This window comes from Poecilia reticulata, chromosome 5, assembly GCF_904066995.2.
Source record: "Poecilia reticulata chromosome 5, P_reticulata-male-v2, whole genome shotgun sequence".
In the NCBI taxonomy this organism is placed as follows: Eukaryota; Metazoa; Chordata; class Actinopteri; order Cyprinodontiformes; family Poeciliidae; genus Poecilia; species Poecilia reticulata.
Window position 1 is genome coordinate 3,861,426 of NC_088834.1, and position 27,193 is coordinate 3,888,618.

The window sequence follows — 27,193 nt, forward strand, 5'->3', positions numbered from 1 at the left end:
AGAAAACCTGAGAGGTCTGGAAGGTTGCTAAGACAGCAGCAGATCTTTAAGCCGTTCAGTGATGTATAAACTAACAACAGTATTTTAAAGTCTATTCTGCCAGTGAAGGACTTTAGAACTGGGTGATGTGCTCTCTCTTCCTGGTTTTAGTCACACCAGCAGCAGCGATCTGGATCAGCTGCTGCTGGAAAATTGATTTTTTTTATTTGACCAGTTGCCGTAATCAATGCAACTGAAGATAAACTCATGGATGAATTTTTCTAGATCTTGCTGGGACATTAGTCCTTTAATCCTGAAAATGTTCTTCAAGGGACAGAAGGCCGGCTTTATAACTGTCTTTATGTAAATCTGGTTCTGCTCAGAACCAGATTTTGGGCCTGAACTCCAGTTTCTAGATGTAATAACTGAAGCTGCATGTTGACTCTATATCGTTCCTCTTTAGGTCCACAGATAATAACTTTAGTTTTGCTATTTCCAGTATTTTTATACAGTGTCTCTGAATTTTAAAGTTTTACTAATAAAAAGTTTATTAGTTAGTTCACAACGTCCCACTTTATTAATAAACATAGTAGTTTAATCATAAATGTCTGTAGTTGTTTAATTTGCCTTTAACCTTGCAGATTTAGTGGATGGTGCTCTAATGTGCTGCAGCAGCCACAGAGCTGCTTGAGTTGTTGTTGTCAGACAGGATGGGGGTGGGGGGTGGGAGCTGTGGATCAGATTACAGCAGCTATAACCGAACCGGACTGAACCATCATTAGGCTGCAGGGGGGAGTAACGCTGTCTGCTGAAGACAAAGAGCTTCATCCGTCTGGGTCCAGAGGTCCAATTCTCAGGAGATCCACTGACACCTTTGACCTTCTGTCATGTTCAGAGGGTTAATCCCCAACCGGAGGCGCCTGGAGGCACCGCCCCCCTCCCTCTGCAGGAAGTGGACCGGTCCAGCTCTTTATGTTGGCTGTGAGGAGGAGGACGAGACACATCGAGTGCTGTCAGAGCAGAGAGCGTCACACTCTCTGACCGGACTCCAAGCAGCCTGACGTTCCCTGAACGCCTCCATCAGTTCACTGCATTCACTGCGCACCCGATCCAGCAGCTGATCCAGCCTTCAAACAGGAGAAGAAGAGACATCAGGGGGGGCAGAGAGTCAGACCAGCAGGCAAGCTGCTGCTGCAGGCGGAGGAAGAGCGGGCGATGCACCAGCCAAAGCCAGAGGTCAAGAAGAAAAGAGCCAGAGTTGTGAAAAGGTAGAGCGACAGAGAGGAGGGTCAGCCGTGATCTGAAGCAGAAGCGATGTGAAGCAGGAGGAGGCGGCGAAAAACACAAGACATGCTCTCAGAGATCATGTGTAGGAGGATCTTCCAGCAGCAGAGGCGGCAGGACGAGAAGCTGAGGGATGCCGACGTCCGCAGGAAGAGCGGCGAGGCGCCCGGCTGGACGGCCGGCTGGACCAAGAGCTGCAGCGGCCGCCTGCAGAGCCGGAGGCAGGGGGGGCCCAGGGCGCGCCTTCCCCGCCACAAGCCCCGCCCCCATCGACCGCAGCGCCCCCGCAGGCCGCTGCGGTCTCTGCGTCCGGTCAACGTCCAGGGCAAGGGGGCCCGGGGCATGCAGGCCCCCCAGAACACCAACCAGTTCCTGATGCAGGAGAAGTACCAGATGCAGCAGCTGCGCTCTGACTCGGTGGGTGGCGACAGCGGCTGCAGCTCTGACAGCGACCTGGAGCTCACCGACATGGACTCATACCTGGGCGTCCTGGAGAACGCCAGGGGCGGCCTGTTGGACAGCCCTGAGCCGCTGCCGCAAGGACCGCCGGGGCTGCGCGTCTTCCTGCAGGAGGACAGCGTCCAGTACGTCCCCTCAGAGGACGACTTGCAGCTGAGCCACAACTTCATGCAGAGGGACTTCGCTCAGTTCTGCGACTTCCTGGCAGCGTGAGGACGACCTTATGACTGTAGGGGGCGCTGTTGCATTTTAACGCAATGCTTAAAAGGGGGCGGGGGTGTGGCAAACGCAAAATAATAAAATACAAAAAAAGCCAAACAACAAATAAACAGTAATATCTGATCACTAATATTATGACTACTTTTGGAAAAATTTACGTAGACCTGTCACAAAAAACAGTTTTGCTGGACGATAAATTGTCCCAGAAGTTATTACAATAATATTGTTATTTTGAAACCATTTTCAAGTAAATTATGCTAATGGAATAATAATGCAAGGACACATTCTCAAAGATTAAATTCTAATGAATATTTAACACCAGAACTGAAAGACCTTTTAGAGATCCAGAATAAACAAAGAAAACAACAGAAACAGCAAATAAAATACTTTATGAATATTGTCCTTCAAAAAAGGGCTAGTTGAGACCAAAGACTTTTGTCATCCAAGTCTTTGGTAGGAAAAGAGAAAAACAAAAAATAAAGCTCAAGGAATTTTAATTTATCATGCGAAAAAGTTTATTCCAACACAAAACAATTAAATACTTGAGTAGTAAAGTTTAGTATTTTACTATAAGTTACAGTTGGTCACAGTTTCTGATAAGAGCTTTCATATTCTGTGACTGTATATATTCCCTGATAGTCATAATTTTTGTGGTCAAATGTTACTTTTGATTGTTTTTTTGTTATTTTTTTCATTTTTCCTTTTGCGTTTGTTTCCCCCGCAGCCCTACAAAGGTTAGATTTGTGTTAAAATGCAACAGCTCCTCTTATGGTCACAGATTATGGTGTAACACCGGCCAGTTTACTGTCCTCATTGAGTCAGAATCTGACCGGACTCCAACAGAACCGAACCAAATGGAGCTGTGTTATTGTTTTCTACCATTTTTATTTGTCTTTGTCCTGCCTTTGCTGTGGACATTTGGACATAAACGTCTCCGGTCTCTGAGGCATCTCTGTCTCTTGTTGTTGAACACAAAAGGAAATGGTGGGCATGAGCCCCAACAGCCAATCAGCATCCAGCTGGCCAGATCAGACTCAGATGATTGGCCGAGGAGAACTCTGTGAAGCTTTTTACTGTAAACAGAATGAAAATGAATAAATGTTTATTATGACTATCTTTGTGAATTTACATGAGTATAAATGTTGAATTATTACAACAATGAAATTGTAACATTTCACATAAAATTATAAAGCTTTAAAACTCCAAAATCTACAAACTCAAGACATTTAAGGCACAAAAATTCTTAAAAATATTTAATCAACATAATAAAAATAACATTAAAAATAAAGACATACAAATCCTGAACACTTTTGACAACCAAGCTATGAGGAATTTAGCAGACGGTAACCATCTACATCTGATAGCTGTTCGATATAAATGTATTCATAATTCACTGTAAAACATAATCAGATGTATGAAAAGCATTAAAACATCTTTCTAGCTTCTCTGACTTAAAGGATCTGTATTATGTAAAATTGACTTTTTTTTAGCTTTACATCATTCTGTAATATTGTTCCTTCATCAAAACAAACTGGACTGTTGCTTTGAATCTTTCAATGCATGTTTGGGAAATCCTTTAATCTCCATGGCAACCATTCAGCTGTGCAAAACAGCTGGGTGGATCTAGCCCCGCCTTTGAGGCGCTGCTTATCCTCAGAGCTGCAGTTCCCAAGCTTCTGCCTCACAAAGCAAAAAAAAAGAAAGAAGAAAAACTGTTGCTAAAGGGATATAAGAGAAGCGATGTTGTGATGACTTCCTGAAGGTGGAGCTTCAGAAAAAGAGACAGAAACCCAATTTCAACAGGTTAAATCAGGAAGCAACATTTATTTTAAGTCATATTTAATATAATAGAGCATTTTTATAACAACTGATTTCATTGTGCTATAAAATGGCACTATGTGCCTGGAAAATATATAATAATGCCCCTTTGGGGTGTTGTGGTTTGGCAGGGGTTAAGCACAACCTACATATGGAGGCCTTAGTCCTCGACGTCGCAGGTTTGATTCCCGGCCTCGCGACTTTTGCTGCATGTCTTCCCACTTCTGTTTAACCACTTTCCTGTCAATTCACTATCAAATAAAGGCCACTAGAGCCAGTAAAACCTTCAAAGTTATTTTTAGTGCTTTAAATGGGGTTAAACCCTGAAGGTCATGTGATCATTTACAGATGAACATTTAGTTGTTGGCAGTAGTGGCTCAGCTAAACACACCGGCAGACCAGGTGTATGAAGAGAAAAAATTAGAGAGCAGAAAGTTAAAAATAATATTTTTTTTTTTTGCTAATTGGAGAGTAGCAGGAGAAAGGTGCAGAAAGAGGAAAAGAAAGTGGTCAGTTTGTCCCAGCAAGCAGAGACGTCCTGCCAGCAGCAGGTTTGACCTGTTCACACACACACACACACACACACACACACACACACACACACACACACACACACACAGTCGTACGCTACTATCCAACAGGGGACATTCCATTGACTTCCATTCATTTCTACAGCCTAACCCTAACCCTTTTCCTAACCCTAACCATCACATACCTAACCCTTTTCCTAACCCTAACCAAAAGTCAATTCACACCTTAGTCCTAACTGCAACCCCTGACCCTAAAACAGGGTCATTTCCAAGAGGGGACCTACAAAATGTCCCCTCTTCAACGGTGAGTCCCCTGTTGGTCAGTGTAAAATGACACGCATGTCCCCTGTTGGATAGTTACACATGAACACACACACACACACACACACACACACACACACACACACCCACACACACACACACACACACACACAAGCACACAGTGACCTAGGTTCTGTTGGTTCTGCTGCTTATCTTATCTCGTTCAGAGACTCAGGGTCTCTTTCCACTATAGCAGTGGTGTCCAAACTTTGTGCCACGTGGGCCAAAATCCTTCAGTCGTAAGCGCCAAAAAAAGTATGTTCACATTCACTTTTTATGTGTTTTGTTTGATTTATTAATTTCATTTATTAACTAAAGTCAAATTGTACATTATACCAGATAGAAAACATAAAACGTTTTGTGCAATTCTGTTGTCATAAAACAGACCCATAGTTTCTGATTATTTTAGGATTGATTGCTTTGCGTTTGAGTACAGGTAGTTCAATGTTTGTGGTTCTGGTTTCTCCAAATCTAAGACCAATGTAGAAACGCTGTTAAGATGTTACTTATCTGTGAAAAAAGTCTTGATCTACAAGATGAAAAAGTGTCCATTTCCTATGCTTACATTGAGATCTGGGGCCACAAAAAATCTTTCAGGGTGCAGCAAAAGGCCCGTGGTCCACACTTTGGACACCCCTGCACTACAGCCCTGGTTGTTTCACGGCTTCTGCTTTGTGAGCCAAGCTGTTGCAATGTTTCCTTTGTGTGTCAGCTGCCTCTGTAGACAGGAAGTGAAGTTGATATGATGAACAAATATCAGAAATCCTGTGTGTGTGTGTGTATGCGTGTGTGTGTGTGTATACGTGTGTGGGTGTGCGTGCGTGTGTGTATGTGTGTGTGGGACACACTTTCACTGCTAACAATGCTAGCAGAGATCTGCAGGCAGACAGAAAAATATGCAAAGTTAATGCTTCAGTCCAAAGGTCCTTTCTGTCTGTGTCAAAGCAATTTGTTATCTTTTAACAACTCAACCGTTCTCCATAGGACCTTTTCCAGATTTTCCTTTGAAAATGAGTCAACATGCAGTTGAAAGAAAACAGAAAAAATAGAAACAGCTTGGAAGGAAAATACGAAGGAAAGCTCAGCCTAGCTCTGCACACATTAACTGAAAAATCTGAGCTATTGAGGTGAAAGGGCAGCGATCCAAAAACAAGTTGAGGCAGAGTTGGAGCATAAAGGACGGTTAGGAGGACCGCTGACACTCCCACACAGCAACACAGCTTCAACACGCAGAGGTGAAGGATTGTTTTCTGTCTCCTCTAGTCCTGAACCGTGTCAGTAAACCAATTATAGTGGCCATAGCTTTGCAACCCAGAGCCAGAACCCCAGAACCCCAGAACCCAGTCTGAACCAGGGTTATAATAGTTTTGAGTTTTTCAATATATTTTTTATTTCACTGTGACTTTTTGTTTAGTTTTAATTTGTCTTAGGGTATGGTTATTAGTTTTTATTGGTTATTACTAGTTAAATATAGTTTAGTTTTATTAGTTATAGTAGCAGTTTTAGATTTTTCATACTTTGGTTAATTTGTAGGGGCAGAATTCAAAAAGTTTAACGTGTTTATGCATGTATGCTCTCAACAGGAGATAGCCAGACTCAGTTATTGTTGAACACCAACTGATTACCGACTAACCTGAAACACCGCCAGGAGTAAAAAAAAAGTAATTTTCACATCAGATTGAGAGGCTAAAAAATAGATTAATGAACACAAAAACTAGATATTATATCCACAAGTTAAGTATGTTTTATTCGTTTCATAAATGCACAATATAGTTCCACTTAATTCTAGTTTTCCCCGTTAATTGCAGCTTTTATTTGTTTCAGTTAATGATATTGTCAGCTGAGCTGCAGCTAATGCTAACAGTAAGCGGAGAGTTTGAACTTCACTGCTGCGCTCAAAACGTGACCCTCTTCGCTGCTCCTGCCTAATTTATGTTCCCTCAAGTTTAATATTGACATTTTCTACTGGATGTTGAAAAATAGCTACAACCCTGATTAGATTACATTTAATCAGCTTTTATAAAAAAAAAAACAAAAAACAAATTAGATTGTCACTGTGATGACTTTCCCCTTAGCTTTCCTAGATGAAAGTCACCCAGATGAAAGTACATTTTCTCCATTTAAAGCTGCAGTATGTAACTTTTCTAAAGAATGTTTTTATTTTATTTTACATTTTTGTTAAAATTGTCACCATGTACTGACATTTTGCTATGATACAGATAATTTGTGAAAAATTGATCTCCTCAAACTCCTCTTTGAGCTGCTATTGCCTTCTGAAGAAATGCATCACTTCTGACCAAAAACAACCAATCAGAGTCAGGAGGCGGGTCTTAGCGCCATCAATCATCCTCATGTACTCAATGCTAAATGTGCTAACAGGGGAAAAACAAGCTACATGGCAAACTTTGATGTCATCTGTGGCTATGCTAACTAGCCTTAGCATTGATGACCATGCTAGGATGAGCAGTGCCATGAGATTATGATTAACAGCTGTAAGACCCGCCTCCTGGCTCTGATTGGATGTTATCACTGGGAGTACTGGGAGAAAGTTTTATTTGACAGATTATAATAAAACAGTCCTGACACAGTGACAGTTTCAACAAATATGTAGAAAACATATATATTTTATAAAAGTTACACATTGCAGCTTTAAGGAAGACCTAAATATTCCAAATTGTAATAAAAAATACAGTACACTATTTTTTACAGTGATAAAAAATACAACTAAATAAACATCCTCCACACTTGACTGAGTTGGCACGAAGTGGGCTGCATTAAGTTCAATAAAACTTAGAAGATTTTGTTGGTCCAGTGTAGCAGATATTAATATTTTTAATGTAATGCTGTGATAACATGAATTTAGTCGTAACCCAACTGGATCAACAGTTTGCTGTTGATCGTTTGACCAGTTATTTCCAAGTTCAGCCCAGTTTAAGGAACTACCAGTTGGAACAACACCATAAAAAAGTGTGGCTCTGAAAACATCGAAGCACATGAAGCCAGATGGAAATCGTGACGAGGGAACCTCGTCCAAGGGAACCGAAGGAGTTATGGTCACGTTTCAGAACATCTGAAGTGAATCGCAGCCCAAATAGAGAACAACGTGTTCCTTTATTCTGTAAGCAGAACCTTGAACCAATCAGATGGTGAGAGGTAGTTGTTGTAGCTCTGCACTAAAACTAGAAACCCTGGGAGAAACCTCTGTTACCTCAGTGTATGTGTGAATGGGAGGTGTGTGTGTGTGTGTTATGAATACATGAAGCTGAGGGGGAGAAGGAGGAGCGGACAGAGTTAGATGCCAAAGTTTGGAGTGGAAAAGTACAGCCGTTTGTTCCACTGGTATAAACTTCCCTTTGGTTGCACAGCCCGGCCAATCAGAACGCAGAAAAACACAGCACAACCAAAACAAATCAACAGTAACTCTCCAGATCTGCTCCCATTTGTAATAAGATTTATTACCCATTATCACAGATTCCATCCAACATGTGTCCAGCTTGTGTTTCCTTATCCAACCCATTTTAGCGTCTGAAGAATTCAACATTATAGCTGCAGCATGTAACTTTTATGAAAAATGTTTCTTTTACATATATAAACTTCTCTGCCTTGTCCCAGTGCTAACTACAAACAACCAATCAGAACCAGGAGGCGGGTCTTAGCGCTGTTAATCATTCCCAATCACATGCTATCGCTTCTCCCTGCAGCTGAGTCTGTCGTCAATGCTAAGGCTCGTCGGATAAATGGTTCTTCTGTAATGGTGGTTTCTTTCTCCGCCATTAGCACATTCAGTAGCTAGTTTTCTATTAGCTAATTTGTTGCTGATGTCCAGTTAGCTGCTAAATGGTTTCTCTGTTTCCTGGAAAGAGGAAGTCTGGAGATGTGACCACAGGTCACTGCATATGTGTGAAGACGTCAGGGTCAGGAGGTCAGGAAGAAGTTGCACTGAGGTGTTAGGTTGGGCAACAAAACAGGAACGTGTGAAAAAACCTGTCCAGCTCATTTGTTTTGCTATCCTGACAGAGCATCCCTACTCTTTAACTTTTCATTTTGATCCCTCATGTTTTCTTCGTTTATACTCATGAAACATGTTATGTCTAAAGAGGAATTAGTTTTGAACATAATTTATCCAATACTTAGTAGAAAAGCTATTTTGGGAAATGATAAAGACTCTCACTACGGAGAAAATATCAGATTTTGGCCAATAATTCCACACATATTCCTCAAATCTTTAAGGTCCCTCTTTTCTTCTTTGGGCACTTTGTTCTTCAGTTATTGATTGGATTTAAGTGTGGCAATTGACTGGACCATGAAGCAGCTATATTTTCTTTCTGAACACAAAGTGTTGTTGTTTGTGATCAGGTGATCTCATAACCCCATTTTATCTTCAGATTCTTCTTAAAGGAGCAGTATTATGTGTTTTCCAGCCACCTAGTACCATTTTATAGAATAATTAACTATGCTAACTTCTGTTGTTATAAATATGCTATACATATTAAAGTGTGACTTAAAAGAAATTTTACTTTGTAATTTGACACCTTGAAATTGGGCCTCTGTCTCTTTAAAAAAACCCTGCTCTTTCTTCACAACATGGCTCCGCTATTAACCTTTTAAAGTTTTTATTTTATTTTTATTTTTTTACCAGCGTTGCAGTAGATGTTGCACCAGGTGTTGCTAATTACTGCTGGCTAGTCTGAAGGAGCAGAGTGGGGGAGCAGCTGTGCCTTGAAGGCGAAGCTAGGGACACCAAGGAGGTTTGGACAACTAAATGGTTGCCATGGAGACTAAAGGATTTCTCACACATGCATGACATAATCAAAGCAACACTCCAGGTATATTCTTGATGAGGGAATAATATCATAATATGATGTTAAGGTAAAAAAAAAAGTCAATTTCACACAATTCTGCCCCTTTAAATAATGTCTCATAGTAATGTTTCTCAATTCTATTATATAAAGTCTGAGAGTCCCAAAGCAGAAAAAGGTTCCCAAATCATGACACTACCACCACCAGCAGTAGCACAAACAATTGTGCCAAGGGAGGATGGGACCATGCTTTAACATTGTTTCCACCAAGTTCAGCTGCGGTTGAAACTGTGGGATCAGTTTTTCCAGTCTGTTATTGTCCAGTTTGAACCTCCTGCTGTCACCTGACAGAATAAGGGCCACCATGGTGGTTTTCTGCTGCTGTACCAACGCAAAGATTAGAACAAAACAACCCAGAATAATCCACATGCAAAACCAAATGACAACCAAAACACAAAGAGCCTGGTTTAAATAGCAGCTGTTGGAACATATGACTAAACACAACATTTAGTTTCTGATCCGTGGATAAAATGTTGGCAGATTGATTCCACTGGTGTCAGTAGTATCACTAACTGCTCCTGTGTAGTTGTGGGCTCTGAATCAGACCTCCTGACACCCTCAGGTCTCTGTAAACAGGCCCTCAGAGAGGTAGGCACTCCCATGGAGCAGCGAGTGGAGGAGGGGCTCTGTTGTTATTCTGGTAGCATGAGCTCAAAGCTGCTCTTCAGCAGGCTGCTGAATGTTTCACAGAGCTGACAATCCTCTTCAGGCCAGAGTGGGCCTTCAGGCACTTCCCAGGACACCACAACCTAAAGCACGTCTTCACACTTCTGTCTCATTTATTCAGGCACTTCCCAAGACACCAGAGCTATCCTAAAGCTCACCAGGACACAACAGTTAGCCTAAAGCTCACCAGGACACAACAGTTAGCCTAAAGCTCACCAGGACACAACAGTTAGCCTAAAGCTCACCAGGACACAACAGTTAGCCTAAAGCTCACCAGGACACAACAGTTAGCCTAAAGCTCACCAGGACACAACAGTTAGCCTAAAGCTCACAACAGTTAGCCTAAAGCTCACCAGGACACAACAGTTTACCTAAAGCTCATTAGGATTCCACAACTACCCCACAGTTAGCCTTATGGCTTCCCAGGACACCATAATTGGCATTAAGGTTTTCCAGGCCTCCACAGCTAACATAAAGCATCCCAGAACATCGCAGTTAGCCTAAAGCTCACCAGGACACTGCAGTTAGCCTAAAGCTCACCAGGACACTGCAGTTAGCCTAAAGCTCACCAAGACACCACAGTTAGCCCAAAGCTCACCAAGACACCGCAGTTAGCCTAAAGCTCACCAGGACACCATAGTTAGCCTAAAGCTTCCCAGAACACCATAGTTAGCCTAAAGCTTCCCAGGACACCATAGTTAGCCTAAAGCTTCCCAGGACACCACAGTTAGCATTAAGGTTTTCCAGGCCTCCACAGCTAACATAAAGCATCTCAGAACATCACAGTTAGCCTAAAGCTCACCAGGACACCACAACTATCCTATAGCATCACAGGGCACCAGGGGTAGCCTAACACTCACTGGGACTCCATGACTATCCTAAAGCTTCACAGGACATGACAGTTAGCCTTAATGCTTCTCAGAACACAATAATTAGCATTAAAGTTTCCTAAGTCTCCACAGCTAACATAAAACAGCCCAGAACACCGCAGTTGGCTTAAAGGGTTCCCAGTAAGTCATACCTAGTCTAAAACTTCCCAGGTCACCAGATTTAGCCTAAAGCTTCCCTGGACACCACAGTTAGCTTTCAACTTCCTAGGACACTACAGTTAGCCATAAAACACATCTTCACTGATCTTCTCTTGATTCAGGTGTTACAGACTTTATTTCTGTATGTAAAGCAGAAGCCGAATCAGCACAAAACACGCTGGAAACGAATTGAATCACTGACTCAGATTCATGTCAGCATGACAGGAAGAGACACAGTCCATCTCTGAGTCGTATCACGTAACAGTAAGAACCCCATGAGCTGATTGGTTAGCTGTTGTTATTTTATCTATTTGCTAAATAAATCCTGGTATGTGAATGTGGCTTCTTTTAGCTGCTGAAGGAAACAGCTCCTCCTGCTGGCCGAAGACTTACAGAAACGTTAGTCTTCAGCAAACTGGGCTCAAACTATGTCCAGAGGATGACATTATTGTTGTATAAAGAAGTAGAGAAGCAGAGTTTATTGCTTTTATTTCTGGTGGAGTTCAAAAATAACTCCACTTGACAAACTCTGAATAGTAGTGTTTTTATTTTTCTTCACATCCTGAAATTGCTCTTTGTTTATCTCCAAGTTAGTGAGTTTGATCTTTGACCTTGCTTTTGTTGCAGAGGGCATGTTGCTTTACTACCTTCAACTTTGAAGGGTTTCTAGTATCAATATGTTATCCAAGAAATCCCCAAACCCAGAACCGGAGGTCCAGAACCAGAACATCTTTCCATAGACATCAGTACTAATGTCTATGCATCTTTCTACTGGAGCAGGTCCTGATGCTCCCGGAAGGAAGAGCCGCCGTAGGGGAGACACTTCTGGCACGTACAGCACGCAGGAGAAAGGAGGGCTCTGATTGGCTGGCCACTCACACAGCCCCGCCCACTGAGGTCCCGCCCACTCCCAACTGAAATTTCGCTATTTGGAGAATGTGGGGAAGTAACCTTCATTTCAAAAACTAATTTGATTATTTTGATCCTAAACGATTTAAAGGAGCTACTGTCTTCAAGAATGTCTTCAAGACTCAGAAGAAAAAAAAAACTGCTCCATCTGATTTATTACCGAGTCTCTGTCGGTCTAAACTCATTCAGCTCTTAGAGCCTCTACTTTCTCTAAAACTGGACAAAATGTTGGTAAAACAAGACAAACTGACTTCTACTAAAGTTTATTGATCTGGAAGAACTGCGATAGTGGACTCATTTATCATCTGGACGTTAAAATGCTTTGCTTAATTAAAAAAAATTTAATATAAAAATGTACAAAAATCTGCTTTAAAAAACTAAAAGAAAATGGGGGGACGCTGCTGCTGTGTCAGAACCTCTGCTGAGCAGAAGTGGAGGACTTAGAAAAAGATTGGGATCCGAACTGTGATCCGGTTTGATTTAAATCCTGTCAGTTTCCAAGTAAAAACATTTTTCTGTTTGTTTTCAACTTCGAGATGAATTTCCGCACAGATGGAAGAAGAGATAGAGAGAAATGCGTGGCGCCCTCTTCTGGTCAGTCTGGGTGTTGAAAATGCGGCTGACAGCAGAACCAGATGGGTCACAGCTAAAAGGAGCGGAAATATGATTCAAACGCTACAAACTGAACGATTAGATCAGTGGTTCTGGTGGGTTGAGGTACCAAACCCACCAGTGTCATATGCGCATTCACTGAACCCTTCTGTAGTGATAAATAAAATATGTTTCCCCCCCAAAAAAATTCAAGACATAGGGGTGACCTAACTAGAGTCTAGATGGGTCACCCCAAGATCACTAAGTCTTCCTAAAAGGTGGAGTCTCTGAGATCAGTTCTTCAAAATATAGTCAGTGTTTTCAGCAAAGTTGATCTGACTGTCCAGGAACGACCCAAGGTATTTAAAATGTGCCAGTTTCAACAGGTTGGCCATCGAGAGAAACTGGAACCACTTTAAGGTCTTGTTTAGATCATTTAATTAGCTCTACATTGTTAAGAAAATGAAAAATTTATAATAAATAATAAAGACTTTGCGGTATTCTGATTTAGTAATGTAATTATATTAGTTGTGTTACCACCTCCAGGCCACTAGAGGCAGTAGCAACCCCGAAAAGATGCGACTAAGGAGCAGATTTAGAAATACACCGAAAGCTACAGAATTTGGTAAAAACTGTGAGCTTTGCTGAAGTAAATAAAGACAAAAGTTCAAATCCATGCTGAGAGTGGAACTCCTTCAATCAGGGCTCCTCCGCAGCTCTGATTGGCTCAGCAAGGTAACGTGATCCTCTGATTGGCTAAGCAATGTAACGTGATCCTCTGATTGGCTAAGCAATGTAACGTGATCCTCTGATTGGCTAAGCAATGTAACGTGATCCTCTGATTGGCTCAGCAATGTAACGTGATCCTCTGATTGGCTAAGCAATGTAACGTGATCCTCTGATTGGCTAAGCAATGTAACGTGATCCTCTGATTGGCTAAGCAATGTAACGTGATCCTCTGCAGCAAGTGATGGCAAAGCGGGGCATCATCACAACTTTACACAAGTGTGTCTTTACGTCCGCGGCAGAGGCTCCGCCGAACCCCTGGGGTTTGATCGAACCTAGGTTAAGAACCACTGGATTAGATAAACTAAATATAATGTATAGGTTTTAAAAATGTTTTTAATAATATTTTATAAGTTTATAACTTCATTCTAAACTGGTGGACAAAATATCTTGATGAGTTTCACTTCCTTTTTTTTATCTCATCTTCTTCTTCTTTGGAGTTATAGCTTTGTTCAAATAAAATTTAATAAACAGAAACCAAACAAAACCTTTTCAAATCAAATTTTAACTTCTGTTCTCCTTCATAATGATGCTGCACTGTTAAACGAGCTGCTGTATTTAATGCCAATAAAACACAATAAAGTTTTTTTTTGTAATGTGAGAAAATAGAAAAAATTGTAGGGGTATAAACTTTTGGCAATCAGAAAAATAAAAATAAAATAACATCTAACCTTGGATCTGTGTTTTCTTCTGTGGAAAGACTAAACGAATAAAATGCCAGAAAAAGTCTGATTTTACATCTAAATCTGATTCATTTTTGCCGTAAACTTTAAATTATGTAGCAAAAATATTAGGTGCTCCAGATGAAAAGCAGCTCAGGGTCAGGCTGGACGATATGACTGAAAAATATATCACGATATAAGTGTGTCATATCAGTCAATTATTGATTAGTTTTTTATTTTAAATATCTGAAATGCTGCCAAACTGGTGGCATGACCTTTCCTGATTTATCCAGTTTTCTCTTCATGCCGTTGTTTATTTCAGAGCAGATATGAGGCATAGTGGCGAAACATTAAACTGCTGCTGCACAAGTTACTCAACAGGCTGTTGCTAGGTAACCAAAGAGTGAGTGAGTTGCTAGGTAACCAAAGAGTGAGTGAGTTGCTAGGTAACCAAAGAGCGAGTGAGTCAGTAGATTCCACAAACTTTGCTTAGCTGGCTAAAGTCTTTCCTCTGTCTACATCTCCCAGAATGCAGTTCTGGATCAGAGTTCAGTGAATATTCTATCAGACTTATTATCTATTAATATTGATCACAAGTCTATTGCAATATATATTGTTATTGATTTATTGTCCAGCACCAGCTCAGGGTGAAACTTTTAACCAGGAATTTACAACAGTGTGATTTTATTTCAACAGTAGCTGGGTTTACGGAGCGCCGCTGGGTGACGTCTGAGCATGCGGGTCACCTTAGGGTCAGAAACACAGAAGTCTGAGGTCACATTTACTTAGTAGCATGAACGACCATGCAGAAAAAAAAAGATAACTGAGATCTGTAACACTGTGACCGGCACTGAATCGTTCATTCTGCTGGTGTCTCAAAACTGTTCAGACGATCAAAGGTTGAGTCTCTCCTCCTCACAGCGACCTGCACACTGCAGCCGCCTTCAGAACGAGAAAAATAATGACGATTATATTTGTCTGAATGTCAAAGGTCAGGTTGGTCCTCCGTGTCTAGACGGACACAGAGACGTCAGCAGCTGGACTGGAACCAGAACCAGCAGCCAGAGCTCAGTGAAGAGCTGCTGATGACGGAAACAGGAGGAGATGAAGACCAGATCAGTCCTTTGTTTCACTTCTCCTGCTCCTCTTCCTCTCTCCTCTGTCTCTCCTCCTCCTCCTGCAGCTCCTGCTGCTCCTTGGCGTCAGCCTCCTTCAGCTTGTCCTCCACATCCCCAGGGATGTCCACCTCCATCAGGTTCTCCATGCCGAGCTGTGGCTCGTCTCCGATTAGCACCTGGAAGGACAAAGACGTAAGACTGGACTAGAGGATCCTCCAGACCAGCAGCCGCTCCAGACCAGCGGCTCCTACAGACTAGCAGCTGCTCAGACCCCAGCAGGTCCGGGTTTCTTACCTGGACCAGTTTCTCACAGGCGGCGCCGACATGGACGTCCTTCTCCCAGCGGTGGAGCTCCCTCACAATGGGATAAACGTTCTTCTGTCGGAGCGTCAGGCGGCCGGCTTTAGTCGCCGTCAGCTGGGATTGGAGCCGACCGTCAGGAAGTCTGAATGAATCCAGATCTGTGTGTGTGTGTGTGTGTGTGCGTGTGTGTGTGCGTGCGGTACCAGTAGCAGGGTTTCCAGCAGCATCTTCCTGATGTCAGGGTCCGCTTCTCGCTGCTTGTCCTCCGGCAGATACTGCAGGTCCACAGGCAGACCTGAGCAACAGAACTAAAGATTATAATCTGTCCAGATTATTCTAATGATGAGTTTCCTGAGCGTTTAGTGGCGGGAAGTCATTTTGATTTTTCACCAGTTTCAGCAAAATGCGTTTAGTTTTGGCCTCTAATCTCTGACCTAATCAGGGTTAAAAGGTTCCTGAATCTGGTTTGTGCTGAAGTTCTGCAGACGACTGAGCAAAGAACCCTGGACTGAAAAAGCTAAACAACAGAATTCACCAGTTTAATAACTGGGAGAGAGAAACACTGAAACAGAACACAAGTGAAAATATCAATGAGAACATGCTTTATGCCATCAATTTAATTAACTCTGACCAATAAAAAATAAAAAAACTAACTTTTTCAGAACATTTGAACAGATGTTAAACAGAAATGTTACACAACCCAAAGATCACTGCTGTTATTGGAATGTTGAGTGGAAGGAAAAAGTGTGAAAGCAACAGGAAAAAAGCAGCGTTATGTGGGGACTGTACAGGAAAGTTGATCCAGGAGTAAGCCTGTTGCAATAAGCATTAAACTGAAACTAATAAATTGGATGATTTATCGTTCTTCTCTTTTCTATCTTTCTACCAAAACCAGGATGACTAAAGTTTTCAGTCTGGTGATTTGGTCTTAACTAAATCATTTTTTGAAGGACAGTTTTGTTTTCAGAGACTTGAGAAGTAATTTTATTTTCTGTTTCTGCTGTTTTGTTTATTTATTTTGGATATTTAAAATGTCTTCCAGTTCCAGAGTTAAATGTTCAGCAGAATTTAAAGTTTATTAATCTGTGAGAATGTGTTCCTGCATTATTATGCCATTACTGATATATTGCTTGAAAATGGCCTCAAAACAACAATATTATCATTTATAGAAATAATTACTGGCACAATTTATCGTCATGCTAAATTTGTCATTGTGATTGGCCTATTTAGGATTTCTTTAATTAGTCTGATGTAGTTTTAAAGGTTAGCGTCCAAATGTGGATTAGCCTTTAGCTTCACATAAAAATCAAGATTCTTATTTGCTACAAATGTCCCAAAAATCTGAATCAAATCAGGAGTTTGTAAATAATTCCCTCTCTTCGTTAACAGAAACACGACTTTTGCTTGATGTTTTCTTCCACATAACTTGGAAATAAAATAATTTTCTAATTTCCTGGGAAATGACTGTTGGATTCTCATCAACTGAGAATCAAATTTCACTTTTTAAACCGAACAACTAAAATAAATGATCATATCCTAATTATTTTAAGGTGTTTTTGTTGGACCTGCCTTCGTTCTCCTCCTCAGTGAGCTCCTCCGGGCCGGCCAGAGGCAGAAGCAGGAACGGCAGCACGTCCACGGCGTCGCTCAGCAGCCACGCATGATGAGCTGCGGATCACAACAGATGGATGTCAGAGCAGATTGGGTCCTGGTTCTGGTTCATCCTTCAGAGTTACTCCGGACGGCGTTGGGAGTATCTCACCGTGGTCGAAGCAGCAGTTCCTCAGCGTGCCGATGACGCCGCCCCTCCTTACCACCGACGCCTCGTACTGAGTGAACGGCAGCAAACGCTGGATCACACACCTGGAGCAGAAAACATCCGACAGTTTTAGCATCTAAAAAATAAATATCCAGATGAGAGGCAAATGTTCTCTGGTCCACAAAGAGACAGACTCGACTTCTAGAACTGAAACTCGCCTGTCCCGGTCCATCAAGAGGCTCCTGGCCTCGGGAAGCTGGGTCAGATTGGACAGCAGGGGGCCCAGGTAGTGCAGTTTGGCCTTTCTGTTGAAGCTTTCATTGCAGAAGATTTCCACCAGCTGGGCCAGACCGAGCTGCTCCTGCAGGACCTGAGAGAGCAACCAGCAGAGGCTTCAACCCGACAGGTGAGGAGGAACTTCATCCACCTGGCAGGTGAGAGGAGCCCGATGTCTGCCTGGTGTTTCTGCAGCTGGACCCTGAGAAACGACCAGCGGGGACTGGCCTGGCATACCTGGAAGACGGTCCTGCAGGTCTTATCATGGCGGCTCAGGTTGGACAGGATGGTGCAGATCTGATCAGAGAACAGAAACTCTGGATCCTGGAGGTTCTTCAACAGAACCGGAAGAACCTGAACCTCACAGACCAGAACCTGAGGAAACACAGAGACCAGCAGGCCTTCAGAGGTCAGAGGTCAGAGCTGGTTCAAGTCCCCCGCCATTAAATATCCTGAATATTATTTCATCTTCATGGTTCAGACTACTTCTTACTTAATGCGGGAAATGAACACTAACTGTGTTTAATAGGGTCCAACTCTGTCCCATAAATTAATCTGAAATATTATTATTATTAGTTAAATTAATCTCATCACTACATCATTAGTAGTTATTAGCTAACTTCAGCTTCGTTTTGTCCTTCACCTGCTGCTCACCTGGTGCAGAGTCTCATCAGCTGACAGGTTGATCAGGATGTGGTAGCAGTCCTTCACGATGGCAACAGAGGGGTCAGAGGTCAGCGCAAACAGAGCAGCTAAGAGGTCGGGTTTGGAGCGCAGGAACCGGCAGCCATCTCTGAGAGAAACAAACAGCGCTGGCGTTGATGCTCCTGAATCAATCTATGGTGACCCCTGACCCCTACAGAGGTCAGCGCCCCACAAAGGTTATGATAGTACACTAAAACTAACAAAATAGAAAACTTTTTTGTTAACTAAAGTAATTTGTTAACTAATGGTAATTTAGGGGAAAAACTATAATTAACTGGAAATATATTGTGCATTTATAAAACTATTCTGCCAGCCATTCATTGCCCAATCAATGTAGACATAATCACAATCCTTTGAGCTTTTTTAATTCTGCACCTAAAAATTTACCAAAGCATAAAAAACTAAAACAATCACTATAACTAATAAAAACAAAACTAAACGTAAACAATATTTAACTAATAAAAACTAGCAAACACATTCTAAAAACTAACCAGAACTAACCGAATTAGAGAAACAAAAAATTACAACGAAATAAAACTAAACAATAATGAAAAGCCCAAAACTCTGCGTCCCGCCGGCTGACCCCGCCGCTCAGAGGTCAGAGACCCACCTGCTTCCAGACAGCCCCAGGATGTACTCCGTGGCCTTCCCCTTCACATCCGGCCGGGTGCTGGGCGTCAGGAAGGCCAGCAGCTCTGCAGCCTCAGCATCACTCAGCATCTTCTCAGCAAACCGTCTGATGGACAGAGACAAAACCACAGTCAACCCTCCATCACTTCAAAAAATATACGCTTTTAGGAGTCATTTAACTCATAAAAAATTACTATTAACTACTGCAACTCTGAAAGTAACTTCACTGAATGTAGATCAAACATGTTTTAACAAAAAATGCACCAGAAACACAGACCCACAGTTTATGTTGGAGTGAGACCTCTTGTTTCTTCACCAGCTTTGTTGTTTGGATGTTATTTTCTCAAAGCTCTAAATCCGCCTGTTGTTGAAGTTTTTCTTCTTCCCAAATCTATTTTATTATGATATTTATTAGCATTATTTATTTTCAGATTTGTCTTAAAATATGAGATCTCATTTTAAATTAAGTCAGATTTTTTCCTCTTCTATATAGCTTAAAGATGCAGAACAATACAGCAACTCAGAGAAATGTAACCAAAGAGAAAAAATAAGTGAAAGACAATCTATGAAAATACAAAACAATGCAGTATAAAAATATAGAAATCATTACAAGAAAACGCTAAAATTCAAAGGAATTTATTGTTATATTGGTAAAAAAGATTGGGGTTTTAACAAGTCCTGAAATTAATTTGCTTCACTTGCATTAAAAATGGAGGTAACTTTTTTTAAAAAGCACTTTTTAATAAAAAAATATAGCCATGATTAAAATAGTTTATTCCAGTAGCTTGATTTATCTGCTGTCAAAAGACCAATTCCTATTAAATCAAAACTTAAACGTGGAAATTTTATCTTATTATACAGTTTTGAAAATCCTTTCGAATAACTTGAATTAGTTGATTTTTCGTGACTGAAGTTAAGCACTACTACTCTTACTGGAGTCGCCTGTCTGTAGGACCGCTATGGGTAAATATAAAGGAAATAAATAAAGTATATTGATATTCATGTTTAATTTACACACAGCTCTGTAATAGAATAATTTGTCAGAATCTGCTACAATAACCGCTTCATCAGGTGATGTTTGGTCTGAGGGAGCAGCTGATTGTCACACAGTTGATCATATTTGATCACGTTTTTGTTGATAAACCTTGAGACATGCAGATAATCTTAGATGTTTAGATAAAATTCACCTTAAACTCGCAGCAGGATTCCTCCTGTTCTCCTGCCTCGGCGTTTCTTTATAGAAACTCCTCCAGAATTAATTTCATGTAGAAGAAACCGCATGTGGACGAGGCAGCATGAAACAACGCGTCACTTCCGGGATTCTTCTTCTTCTGGAGTTATATGACGAATGGCAGACTAACTACGAGCTGCATGCCGCCACCATCTGGACTGGAGGATGAACAAGAAATTGGCAGGAAAACAATAATAAACTCACTGAATTATTTCGTTTTTTATTTTTTTTTTCAAATGACATGTTTAAGTCACTTCCGTGTTCCCTCTGCCGTTTTTATTAGATTATCAATTAGACCTCTACCGTCATCTAGTGTTCACAGTGTGAGTCCTTCGACTTCTAGGCAGATATTGATCTCATTTTCAGAAAATAAATCTCACTTTTTATGTAAAAAGTTAAAGATTTACCACAGCAAACACCAGACTGTGTGTGATGGTTCCTAAATCTTCCATTTTTCAGCCTCCAAATGAAAACTGTTTCTCTGAACAAATCCACCTTAAAAGGGGACCAATGATGCTTCCTTTTACACAAATTAGGATAGGTCTGTCAGCTGTGCAAAACATGTTTGTTATATATTTTGCTGCACATAATCATTCTCAACTAATCAAAATTCAGCTCAGTTATGTCCGTTTTTAGTTCCTTTCAGAATGAGCCGTTTAAGGGTTTCTGTCACTTTTATGCAAATAAGCTGCTGCTGGCCACGCCCCCAACTCATTGTTTACTACTGCACTTGAAAATAACTGCACACCAGGGCTGGACGTTGAATGAAAAACTCATCAGAAAATAAGCATTTCATACCAGTCTATATCAATAATTAGTGATTTTTTAAAATCGTTTTAAATATTTACACTGTGATGCTGGTGGCGTGATCTTTCCCATTTCATCCACAATTTTCACTCCGTTGTTTTAAGCAGATCTAAGGCACACTGGCAAAACCTCAAATTTCTACTGCGCAAGATACTAAAAATCATGTTGCTAGGTAACCTAAGAGTGAGTTAGTTGCCAGGGAGCCGTAGTGAGTGAGTTGCCACCAACTTTGCTTGGCTTACCTTGACAGACTGAGCAGCTAAAGTCTTTCCTCTGCCTACATCTCCCAGAATGCTGTGTGGTTCAGGGTGGAAGTTCAGTGAATATTCTGTCAGATGCATGATCCGTTTATATTGATCAGGTGTCTACCACAATATATTTTGTTATTGATTGTCCGGCCCCATTGCAAACAGACATGCAGTAGTACAACGGTCCATCTTTGACCCAGAATTGGAGCATCCTGACCCAACAGGACTGCAGCAGCAGCGCTTTCTGAACCGAGTCAATAACCAAACACTGCTCTTCTCCAGCAGCCATTGAACATCACATAAAACAAACTGACAAGCTCCACTTGAGTTGCTAGGTAACAAGGCACCGTCCTTGTGACTTGATAATCGGGAGGTTTTTGAAACTGCTTGTTTTCCAGACACCATAAAACATAAACTTAATTCCATAAAAAAGTTGGACATTGTTGCTTTAGCTACCAGAAAATGGAAGGACAAAAACATGCAAAAAGTTAATTTTGGATATTAGGTAGAAACTGGGAAAAAGTCCTGTTTATTTTTAACCTTCTAAACTATTTTATTGATATATTGAAAAAAAATACATAAACATCTTTCATATCCTCAACAACAGCTGCATTGAAATGCTAATGATTGATTCCTGCAGCAGAGTAAACATCTGATTAAAGGAACAGTTCACCTTTTCTGAGTAACATCAGGCTCTTTACAAGTTTCACCATAAAGAGGCTGCAAAGAGTTGTCACTCTTCAGATATTTCAGAGATGTTCCTGCATGCAGAGCGAAGGAGGGGCTGCTCAGACGAAACAGTCTGATCCCTCAACACACACTTTACTGACAGACAGGTTGCAATAATACTTCAAAACAGACAGAAAGCACAAAAATCAGCATCTGAAGACAGAAAGGTTTCAGCAGATGTCTGTGGTTGGAGAGCAGGAAGAGGGCGTGGCCTCAGATTGGTCCGTAAACTGGATGAGGGGTTTATCAGGGTGTCGTCACCAACATGGAGCAGAACACGTTTAGGTCGGTGAAGTAGAGCTGCACAGTCTTCATTTTACAGTCTGGAGTTGTTGTGACGAGGCGTTCGGGGGAAGGCACGGTGGCGTCTGATTGGTCGAGATCAGCCTGTCTCGGTTGGCTCAGGGCGGGGCAATCCGTCAGTCATCATCATCATCACCGCCTCCTCACTCTGCCTTGTCCTTCCTCTTGGCAGTGAACGGCACTTTGTTGGCGACTGTAGAACCCACGCTGGAGACGCCGCCGGCCACGGCGGAGACTCCACCTTTCACCAGCCCCACCCCCACCGACGGCACCGTGGTCACCGCCGACTTGGTGATCTCCAGGCTCTTCCCGCCCACCCAGGCGACTCCGCCCACCGCGGCGCCGACTACGCCCTTGGTGACGTTGAAGAGGCCGCCGGTGACCCGCCACACCATGCCGGGCGGAGCGACGGCGTGATCTTTGCCGGGGTCTGGAACACAGATCAAACAGTTTGGATTTATAGCTTCTTTCATATCAACCTGAAGGAGGAACTTTAAATTCTACTCGATAATAATACATAGTTGCCATAAGTTTGAACCGGAAGTGATCCATGCCATCTCGGTAGGCATCAAAGTACTGGTGAACCATGGGTTAGAGAGCAACAAAAGGAAAATATATGGACACTCTTGACCAATGTCCAAGAGGAAGATAAATGAACAAAATGGCTGCTGTTGGGATGGACCCATATGAGACAGAGAAGGAAAAATATGTTGGACGATGTGTACAAGCTGCCTCCGATCTCATTCTATGACACAGTTTGCTACTTAATGGACAGATAGTCCACTATGAAATCTTGAAATCCACGGACACATACAATCAATGTTTGAATGGATTTGTAAAGGACGTATGAACTCTTCGTGTGAATAATAAAGTTCTGGTGACTGGCAGACTAAGTACATGTAGCAAAATCCACATAGCCTACATGTCTATCACATGCTTGTTCACCAATAAGTATTGCAGTAAGTATCACTGATATTTATCTTAATTTTACATAAAGGTGGGTGGAGTACTCAAAACTTGTGACTGAGTAGTAGTTGTAATCTCCTTATATTGATTATAAGTTAGATAGAAACAAGGCAAGAGCAAGTTCTAAGCTGGTTCTCGTTTATTGTTGTCATAGCAACTCCACAGCAACTGCCTACCAAGATGGCTGTCAGTTACAAAGTTCCCGGAAGTATGATGTCACATGAGAACTATGTGCAAACATCTCAGACTTGATTTTATTGCCTCCTGGAGAGGCCCTGAGTCATTTCAAGTCACTCTGGAGAACCTCAGGAGGCTGGGTCACCATGGTGACCAAAATTGATCTGGATTGGTGCACAGGGTGCTGCGACACAGACAGCTGCAGCTGCACACAGACACTGATCCTGCTGACAAAACAAGTGGTTCTGGAGTAGCAGCAGCAGCATCCGAGCCTAGATTGCACCATGTTCCCCACTGATGTTCCAGCGATTAGACACATCCCTCAGCTCGGCGCTTACCCTCTGGGGACTGGCTGTCAGCGGGCTCAGCTTCGTCTGAGGCCAGGCTGGTCCCGGGCTGCGGCTCCACGTTCACGCTGTTCACGTCCTGGGGGAAAAACCCTGAAGAGTCACCAGGAATTACAACAAGATAGAGTCTAAGCACTAATTATACCAGCTGGGAACATTAAAACTACCTACTCCACTCCTGATTTTTATTATAAAGACTAAAACACATAAATTAAAACAAGGAACTTGAGCTGCTGGATGGACGGACAAAGATAAAAATAAAGTTGTATGCTGTTTAGGTATACTTTATTAAAAGAAAAACATTTGAGAATTAAAAAAAGGCTTAAAATAACTTTGGTGTTGTTTTAATATTTATATGATTCGGTTTACAGGATATGCTTGAATGCAGGATAAAAGCAGCTGTAGGGAAATTCATAGGAATTCAGAAATCCCACCGAATTTCTGGATTCAGAGGGATTCATCAGAACAGAACCAGTGTGCAGTAGCATCTAGTGCTGAAGCAATTAATCGATTATTTTAAATAATTTTTGAATAATTTAGTAACTGATTAATCGTTTTAAACTATACAGACTCTTTCATTTGCTGACAGAACAACTCACTGAGCATAGTAACAAAACCAAAACTGTAAGATAGAACAAATATTTTGCATTTAAAGATTAAAAACCTTCTTTGCCTGTAAATCTGTTCAAACCAGAACTTCTCTATTGGCAGTTTTAACGTCACATTTTGTATAAGTCTCTTATTAGTCACGTTTTTCTATTCAATTATTAATCAATAAATAATCACATGCTGATGTCAGAATTTTTTTTTTAGCTGGAGATACATCGTCAGCCATAAATGAAAAAAAGTTCAATGAAGGAATGCTGACAATGTTTATTTTATTATTTAAACAAGGAATTGAATTGTTTATTTGCATCTTTTAATATGTTTATAATACTGTAAAAAATAAGCTTAAGTGATTAAATGAAAAATCTGAATATTTTTATCTGATTAATAATGAATTACTTCAATCATTGTCACTGCAGCTCTAGTAGGATCTGATCAGCTGTGCAGCGTTTTGGACCGGTTGAACACTGGATTTGGACTTCAGATGATTTTGCTCCAAAACCAGAGATGTTTACATTGTTTTGGGTCATTCAGTTCAGAGCAGAGCAGATTTGGACCTTACGCTGTTACAGAGTTCTGGTTCGGTCCATCTCCCTGTCCGCAGCTTAGGCACAGCTGGGACACTTCTCTGGTTGTGTCTGGTGTCACTTTCTAAAGTTTCCCTACAGAACGTTGCAGTGAACACTTTGGTTCCTCATGTAAACATTCTGCATGAGTTCAGGAGGTAAACGGAGCTGGAGTCGTCTGGTACCGAACCAACTGGACCGGATAGATAGTACATCTGTCAGAACTCTGATCCAGAACCGCACAGCATTCTGGGAGATGTAGGCAGAGGAAAGGCTTTAGCTTCTCAACCTCTGATGGCGATCTAAGCTGTGGTGGCAGGCCTGTCACGATAACAAATGTTACTGGACGATACATTGTTCCAGAAGTTATTGTGAAAAACAATAATATTGTTCAATTATTATTGAACAATACTATTGTTCAATAATAATTTAACTTTGGTGTTGTTTTAATATTTATATGATTCACAGACCATTTTCACTTGATGTAATGATGACAGCATAATAATGCAAGAACACATTCTGATAGCTCAATAAACTTCAACTTCTAATGAACATTTAACACTGCAACTAGAAGACATTTTAAATATCCAAAATAAATAAACAAAACAACAGAAACAACAAATAAAGTGAATTATGAAGCCTCAGTAAAGAAAACTGTCCTTCAAAATAAAGGCTAGTTGAGACCAAAGACTGAAGACTTTTTGCCATCCAGTTTTTGGTAAAAAGAGAGAATAATAAATTAAAACGTTACGTTGTTTTGACAGTTCTAAAGATGGGTAGCATGGTTACCCAACAACAACCTGTTAAGTAACTTGCACAACAGCAGTTTTGCTACTGTACCTAAAAACTACTTAAAATAATAATAATAAAAAACACAATGATGTGGAGTGAAAACTTTGGATAAAACAGGAAAGGTCATGGCACCAGTATTTCAGATACTTGAAACAAAAAACGAATCAATAATGATCGATACCTGTTCCTAACAGAAGTCAAACTGTGGGTTTGTGATGTTCTGGTTCAACTTTTCATACCATGAACCAGGTTGGGTCCACCAGCCCAACGGATGAAGGCTCAGCTTTCCCCTGGTCTCCTCACCAAACCAAACCAAATGCAGCCTTTCTGGCTGTTTAGCTTGCTGCTGAACTGTTTTCTTCGTCCTAAATGCAAACCAGACAGCAAGATGGTTTGTTATGAAACTCTGAATCTTGGGAAAAAGTCTCGGGAGGGTTGGGAAAGGCTGCGGCCTCCTGGTGTCTGATCATTCCTTCGATGGGAAGGAAAACTGAACCAGACACAGAGATCACTGTTGGAGCTCAGAGACGTGTTTAAACATGTAATTATCTAACATGTTTTCAGCTCACTCTCACTCTGGAAGGTTCTGTTTGGTTGGTTTTTAATCACATTTAGTAAAAATTTCAACATATTTTTGACTAGTTTTGGCTCCTGGTGTTGCCTGAATGCCCCATCTTGTTGGAGATGTGACACCATGATGTTAACTTCTTCACATTTCAGTGAAACAACATGAAGCTTTGAGCTTCACATCTCATCGTTATGCCCTAATCTGAGCTTTTTCAGGAGATTTATCCTGAAAGCAGATTTTCTTTTTGTCTGTTTTCCTTGTGACCCACAGCAGCAGGTTTTTATCTTCTATCCAGGCAGTCAGAAGACAAAACAACAACAACCTGGTGTCTCAGTTAGTTGGACCAGCAGCGGTTTCTGCTCCAGGGCTTTTAAATGTGAAAACAAGCTCTAACTGTGTTCCTGATCCACATCATCACTCCGGACCTCAGCAGCGCGGAGGAAAAACTTGGAGCAAGCTGCGCTTTAATGGGGATACTGGTGCGTCCTTACCTTCACCATTGTTCCCAGTGCTTCTGGCTGGAACACCTGAGCCAGCAGCAGATTGAGAAGTGGGCCTCGGTCTGGGTTTTGGAGGGGGAACCTGCACCCTGCAGCTGTCGGTCCGTCAGTCCGTCAGTCCGTCAATCCTCCAAACAACCAACTTCTCCAGAGTTTCTGCAGACCCGCTGCTGCTGCTGCTCTTCTCTCTGCTGCTTCTGCCGACGTGGCGCCTTCAACAAGCACACGCACTCATGGACACGCAGACGTCCCGCTGTCAAAGTACACGTAGTAACGCACCGCACTTCCGGTGAAGACCTCCAAAGTAAAACACCTCACTTTGTCGAGCTATAGTTGACAATACCTCAATAAGGTCTTACAAAAATAGCATAAAAAGCTTGAAAAATAGAATGAAAATAAAATAATGTTTGCGCTTCAGTTGTTGCCTGTTTGAATTTTTTTATGACAGCAT

The 27,193-nt window shown here is 41.5% G+C and overlaps 3 protein-coding genes across 4 annotated transcripts; 1 reads left to right on the forward strand and 2 right to left on the reverse strand.

Annotated features, from left to right (window-relative positions):
- The first annotated feature begins 804 nt into the window (after positions 1–804).
- LOC103464635 (uncharacterized) lies at positions 805–3,055 on the forward strand. The gene has a single exon (XM_008408864.3). It carries the CDS (start codon positions 1,330–1,332, stop codon positions 1,933–1,935), a length of 606 nt encoding a protein of 201 aa, XP_008407086.1. The 5' UTR covers positions 805–1,329; the 3' UTR covers positions 1,936–3,055.
- Positions 3,056–14,720: 11,665 nt separating this feature from the next.
- Positions 14,721–21,581, reverse strand: hgh1 (HGH1 cochaperone). Of its 2 annotated transcripts, none has more exons than XM_008408865.3 (11): positions 20,982–21,581; positions 20,090–20,291; positions 18,883–18,992; positions 18,222–18,360; positions 17,805–17,942; positions 17,510–17,661; positions 17,295–17,395; positions 17,102–17,200; positions 15,736–15,827; positions 15,524–15,646; positions 14,721–15,405 (listed from the first exon to the last, which is right to left on the reverse strand). In XM_008408865.3, exons 3-11 carry the CDS (start codon positions 18,990–18,992, stop codon positions 15,241–15,243), a joined length of 1,119 nt encoding a protein of 372 aa, XP_008407087.3. In that variant the 5' UTR covers positions 20,090–20,291; positions 20,982–21,581; the 3' UTR covers positions 14,721–15,240. The 2 variants fall into 2 exon arrangements, with proteins under 2 accessions (XP_008407087.3, XP_081462935.1); XM_081606809.1 differs by having other exon boundaries at positions 18,883–19,008.
- Positions 21,582–21,716: 135 nt separating this feature from the next.
- On the reverse strand, positions 21,717–27,004 carry zgc:153675 (transmembrane protein 263). The gene is made up of 3 exons (XM_008408867.3): positions 26,734–27,004; positions 23,702–23,789; positions 21,717–22,650 (listed from the first exon to the last, which is right to left on the reverse strand). The coding sequence occupies exons 1-3, from the start codon at positions 26,740–26,742 to the stop codon at positions 22,364–22,366; spliced, it is 384 nt and encodes a 127-aa protein (XP_008407089.1). The 5' UTR covers positions 26,743–27,004; the 3' UTR covers positions 21,717–22,363.
- Between the last annotated feature and the right edge of the window lie 189 nt (positions 27,005–27,193).

What these genes read in the sequence shown, in the direction of transcription:
- zgc:153675 (XM_008408867.3), bottom strand. An exon ending in TGACAGCCAGTCCCCAGAGG is followed by an intron (nt 22,651 to 23,701) that starts GTAAGCGCCGAG and finishes TCTGTGTTCCAG; the next exon opens with ACCCCGGCAAAGATCACGCC.
- LOC103464635 (XM_008408864.3), top strand. Translation starts at nt 1,330, where the DNA reads ATGCTCTCAGAGATCATGTGTAGGAGGATCTTCCAGCAGCAGAGGCGG.
- hgh1 (XM_008408865.3), bottom strand. Translation starts at nt 18,992, where the DNA reads ATGCTGAGTGATGCTGAGGCTGCAGAGCTGCTGGCCTTCCTGACGCCC. An exon ending in CACTGAGGAGGAGAACGAAG is followed by an intron (nt 15,828 to 17,101) that starts GCAGGTCCAACA and finishes TCTGTTGCTCAG; the next exon opens with GTCTGCCTGTGGACCTGCAG. An exon ending in TGCTGGAAACCCTGCTACTG is followed by an intron (nt 15,647 to 15,735) that starts GTACCGCACGCA and finishes CTCCAATCCCAG; the next exon opens with CTGACGGCGACTAAAGCCGG.